This window comes from Capsicum annuum, chromosome 12 (assembly GCF_002878395.1).
Source record: "Capsicum annuum cultivar UCD-10X-F1 chromosome 12, UCD10Xv1.1, whole genome shotgun sequence".
In the NCBI taxonomy this organism is placed as follows: Eukaryota; Viridiplantae; Streptophyta; class Magnoliopsida; order Solanales; family Solanaceae; genus Capsicum; species Capsicum annuum.
The window spans coordinates 10,506,171-10,510,796 of NC_061122.1; the positions used below are offsets into that span (position 1 = coordinate 10,506,171).

Sequence of the window (4,626 nt, forward strand, 5' to 3'; positions counted from 1 at the left end):
TGTAATTTTTGAATAATATATGTTACTCTCTTTGTCCAGAGTTTTGTGTCATCGATAGCCAATGATACTTTTTAAATAATTTAAATTTTTAATTATTGTGATAATATTTTTTCCATTCCAGTTTAAGCAGGACAATGCTTAGATGGACATAATAATTAATTAGGGGTGGCATAGTAAAATCACGATTGAAACAGCGAAGCATAAAATGTCTTAAATGACTTACATCAGCTAATTAAAAGTGACATAACAAAATTACTATTAAAAATACCTGTGAAAAAAAGCTTAGTAGACCTCATATAATACGTCAAGTTAATTTAAATATCAAGAGTTAATTTATCATTTTTATATCTATTTTACCTTTTTTATTAAATATTATTAATATTTTAATACTTAAATGACTTATAATAATTAATTAGGGGTGATATTTAGTAAAATTATTTTGAAGCAGTTTAAGCAGACATGCCATAAATATCTATTTTACCTTTTAATTAAATATTATTATTTTTTAATACATAAATGACTTATAATAATTAATTAGGGGAGTTATAGTAAAATTACGGTTGAAGCAGCTGAAGCAGACATGTCATTAATGTTCATTTTACCTTTTTTAATTAAATATTATTAATTTTTTAATAAATAAATGACTTATAATAATTAATTAGGGTGATATAGTAAAATTACGGATTGAATATTATTAATTTTTCAATACATAAATGACTTATAATAATTAATTAGGGGTGATATAGTAAAATTACGGATTGAATATTATTAATTTTTCAATACATAAATAACTTATAATAACTAATTAGGGGTGATATAGTAAAATCACGATTGAAGCAGCTGAGCAGACATATCATAAATGTCTATTTTAGTTTTTAATTAAATATAATAATTAATTAGGGGTGATATAGTAAAATCATGATTGAAGCAGACATATCATAAATGTCTATTTTATGTTTTAATTAAATATTATCAATTTTTAATATATAAATGACTTATAATAATTAATTAGGTATGATATAATACATCACGGAGTAAGCAGCCTGCTGAAGCAAGCACGTCGAAACCACTGTTTCTATATAATAGACTAGACCCCGACAACTACCACCAACACATCATTAGTAAACCACAATCATCACAAACTAACACAGCTGTAACTATCTCCAATACATTATTAATCATCACCCATTCATCACAACTATCACGACACATTATTAATCCCCACATATTCTTCAATCATCACTATCATCACGTCAACTATTGACATGAAACAACTTTCATATCACAACCACACCATCACAATTATCACTAGCTCACCAACACCAACCCTTACCACCTATCATTCTCGGTACACATCTCTATTATTATGACTATTAAACATAAATATTTCATTTTTACTATCAAATAATAATTTCATTTTATGAAATAGTACCCGTATATAGTTAATAGAAAAATGTAAACTTATTTGTACCACCTGTCTAATGCAACACCTCTTCCTTATTTTTTGGTGATGACTTGGTCTAATTCTTTTGATATGAAAAATCATTGGTACGAAATAAAAGTTTGAATTGAAAGTTACAAGACAATTAAAAGAGCAAAAAAAAAAAAAAAAAATGTTGCTTGCTGTGTTGATCGCCAATTCTGAGGGCAATATACTCGTAGAACGGTAACGTAAAAACACTCTATGATTATTGTATGCTATAAATGTTTTATTTTTTCATACATTGGCGTCTAGATCAATTTATTTTCATCTCGATTATTTCACTAGCTACTTGTTATAGCTGCCATCTCCAACAAGAAATGAATTGATAACCATGTCCATCAAAAACTAGACAGATCCAAAGAAATCAATTAGCGGTTTTTGTCTCTGCTGAAATTTAATCCCGATCTCTAATAAATTGCATATTATTTTTTCCATGCAGTTTAAATGGAGTCCCAACAGAGGAAATGTTACATTGGAGATCTTTCTTAGTTAGATTGGGAGCAGAAAATCTTAGAGGAGTCAAAAATGAGGAACTCCTTGTAGCTTGTCACAAGTATGTATACTTTAAATAATTTTAATTTATTGCCTAAGTTTATGATATAATTTAATAGATTGTTAAAACATTGATTTGCTTGTATATTACCTTCTATTTAATATGGCGTAATTTACTAAATTTAACCAACATTATCAACATTCTATGAAATAATATTTAAGTTGATTTTAGAACATAATATAACTATCAAGTGTTATGATGGGATGAATACCAATATTGGAGTTAGAATTTTCATTGACAGGTTCAGAAGTAAATATACAAATTAATCAGAAAGAGTTCAACATTTACTATATATACATAAAACATATTTTTAATCATATAAAAATAATGTAATTACATCGATTCGAACCCCTAGATGAAAGGTAGCTCCGCCATTAATGAATAGAAACCCTCCATTTTTAATAATAACATACAAAGAATAATAACATACAAGAGGTCTCGGGTTAGGGCCTTCCGAATAAAAAAAATTCTAATATCTAGGGAACAGTTCCTCTTCAATGGCCTTATGCAATGCAAATCCCAATGAGTTGAAGCTCTAGAATAATTATTAAATATCATGTGAGAAATAAAAAAAGATAATGAGATTTGAAAGATTTGCAACTAGTCCTTATTGACAAGGAGTTTTTCCTTTTTTATTTCATTTTTATCTCTAATGGTTGGTAAATTAATGTAACCATGAGAAAACATTAATTCTTATGTTTCCACAATTTTACATAATTTTTATTTTAAAATTTTACTTCTTCTCCAGATCAGTATATGTGGTATACACTATATTAGGAGCTATCAGCATTTATGTGGTTGACAAAGAAGAATATGATGAACTTGTTTGTAAGTAATTTATACATTATACTTTGTACTAGTAATTAGTTTAATTTATTTGTGAAAGTTATAGAAGTATTAATATGATTAATTTTTAATTATGATTTTCTTTTGAAGTATCAGAAGTAATCTATGCTATTACTGCAATTGTGAGGGATGTATGTGGAAAGCCCCCAAGTGAACGCCTTTTTCTAGACAAGTATGGAAAAATTTGCTTGTCTTTAGATGAAATTGTCTCAAAGGTATGTAGAAATTTCAGCCCAATTGTTAAGATATATTGCTCGTCTTGATTCTAAGTTTGCACATATTTGTTTGTTGAGTTTAAAAAAGGCGTCTTAACTGTTGATTCTAAACTCATTTTTGAAGGTCCCTAACTTTTTTCGCCTAAGTTGTTTGCGTCCTTCTTCAGAGGCTTGCCCTCCATCATGAACGACATGATACAAAGTATATAGCCATTTAGTTGAATAATGGCTACTCTCTTTGTTGTATTAGCATCATCCTTAAGCACAACAACAATAGTGGGGTCAGGACAGATCAGATAACAATATAATAAATAAAACACATCAAAGCAAACAACAACCAGGAATATCTAGATGATAAAGGATAATAACTGAAATAAGACACACATAAGGTAATACTATATAAAATATCTATTCAAAAAACATAGATATCACCAATACACCACGAACAAGAGACTACAAGAAATTACAGACACAAATGCAGACAAAGCACTCTTCCCTACTACCCAAAATGTACTTTACACACTAACCCGCAACCCTAATTCGTGTCCTCCACACTTTCCTACCAAAGTTCATGTCCTCTATAAGCATAATTCATGTACAAGAAGAAGTCATAAATCACTAACTAATTAATGATATGATACTCTTCTTTTATACGTATTGCAATACAACATTAGTTATAAGGCTTTTCTGTATAAATAGGAGATTGCCTACTTTGGCACAAGCATAAAAAACTGAACTTTGTTATTTCATTTATTATGCCATAATATTTTTCAATTAACATGTTTAATATTTGTATTTGAAGGGTTTGCTCGAAAATACAGAGAAAGACAGAATTAAAAGACTTGTGAGGTTGAAACCACCATCAGAGTTTTGAGCGACTAACGCATCAATCCGGCTCAGTTGTTTCATTAGTGGCAGCTATGGCTTTAGCAATTAATATACTATCATGCATGCTCACATTTGCATAGTTGTAACACTTAAAATTGTAGTTATCAAACTTTTAAAATTTGATTTTTTTCACTTATAGTTTTAGCACTAATTTTTGAAGTCTTTCATCTTCTCGCGTTTTAGCCCTGGACGCCAGAAGATGCCTATATACATATTTGTGTACTAGTGTGCCCGTGCCCGTTCTATGCACGGGCGAAGATATGTTTGCAGGTAAAACAGTTATGTTTCATAACTGGATCCACTATGATTATTTTATCAATAATCTACTCGAATGTGTGCAATGGTGTTTCATATCTTAAAGTTGGTTATAGTATGCGTGCACCCATTATTAAATATATATGAAACAACTGAAACATATCTTGATAAAGGGGATATATGTCATTTATTTGACTGCATAGTAGCTTAAATAATCCACGGGTCTGTAAGGACAGCACCACTAAAAGAAACTTCTCGGTCCACATCTTTGATGTTTTATCAGAATTTTGGTTGAATTGGTCTCAATAAAATCCATTGCATTGTCAAAAATGTTTAGTAGTTTATAGAGGTTCCCAAGGTGCTTAAACACAAGGTGAGATGCAAGA

The 4,626-nt window shown here is 29.3% G+C and overlaps 1 protein-coding gene across 1 annotated transcript; it reads left to right on the top strand.

The window, feature by feature from the left end:
• The first annotated feature begins 1,508 nt into the window (after positions 1-1,508).
• Positions 1,509-4,341, top strand: LOC107849985 (TSET complex member tstD-like). Its single transcript, XM_016694484.2, has 5 exons — positions 1,509-1,666; positions 1,923-2,036; positions 2,785-2,864; positions 2,973-3,097; positions 3,900-4,341. The coding sequence occupies exons 1-5, from the start codon at positions 1,614-1,616 to the stop codon at positions 3,969-3,971; spliced, it is 444 nt and encodes a 147-aa protein (XP_016549970.2). The 5' UTR covers positions 1,509-1,613; the 3' UTR covers positions 3,972-4,341.
• Positions 4,342-4,626: the final 285 nt, after the last annotated feature.

Excerpts from the sequence above, each read along its gene's own strand:
- LOC107849985 (XM_016694484.2), top strand. The coding sequence starts at position 1,614 with ATGTTGCTTGCTGTGTTGATCGCCAATTCTGAGGGCAATATACTCGTA. Across the intron at positions 2,037-2,784 it reads CTCCTTGTAGCTTGTCACAA|ATCAGTATATGTGGTATACA; the intron begins GTATGTATACTT and ends CTTCTTCTCCAG. Across the intron at positions 3,098-3,899 it reads TAGATGAAATTGTCTCAAAG|GGTTTGCTCGAAAATACAGA; the intron begins GTATGTAGAAAT and ends TTGTATTTGAAG.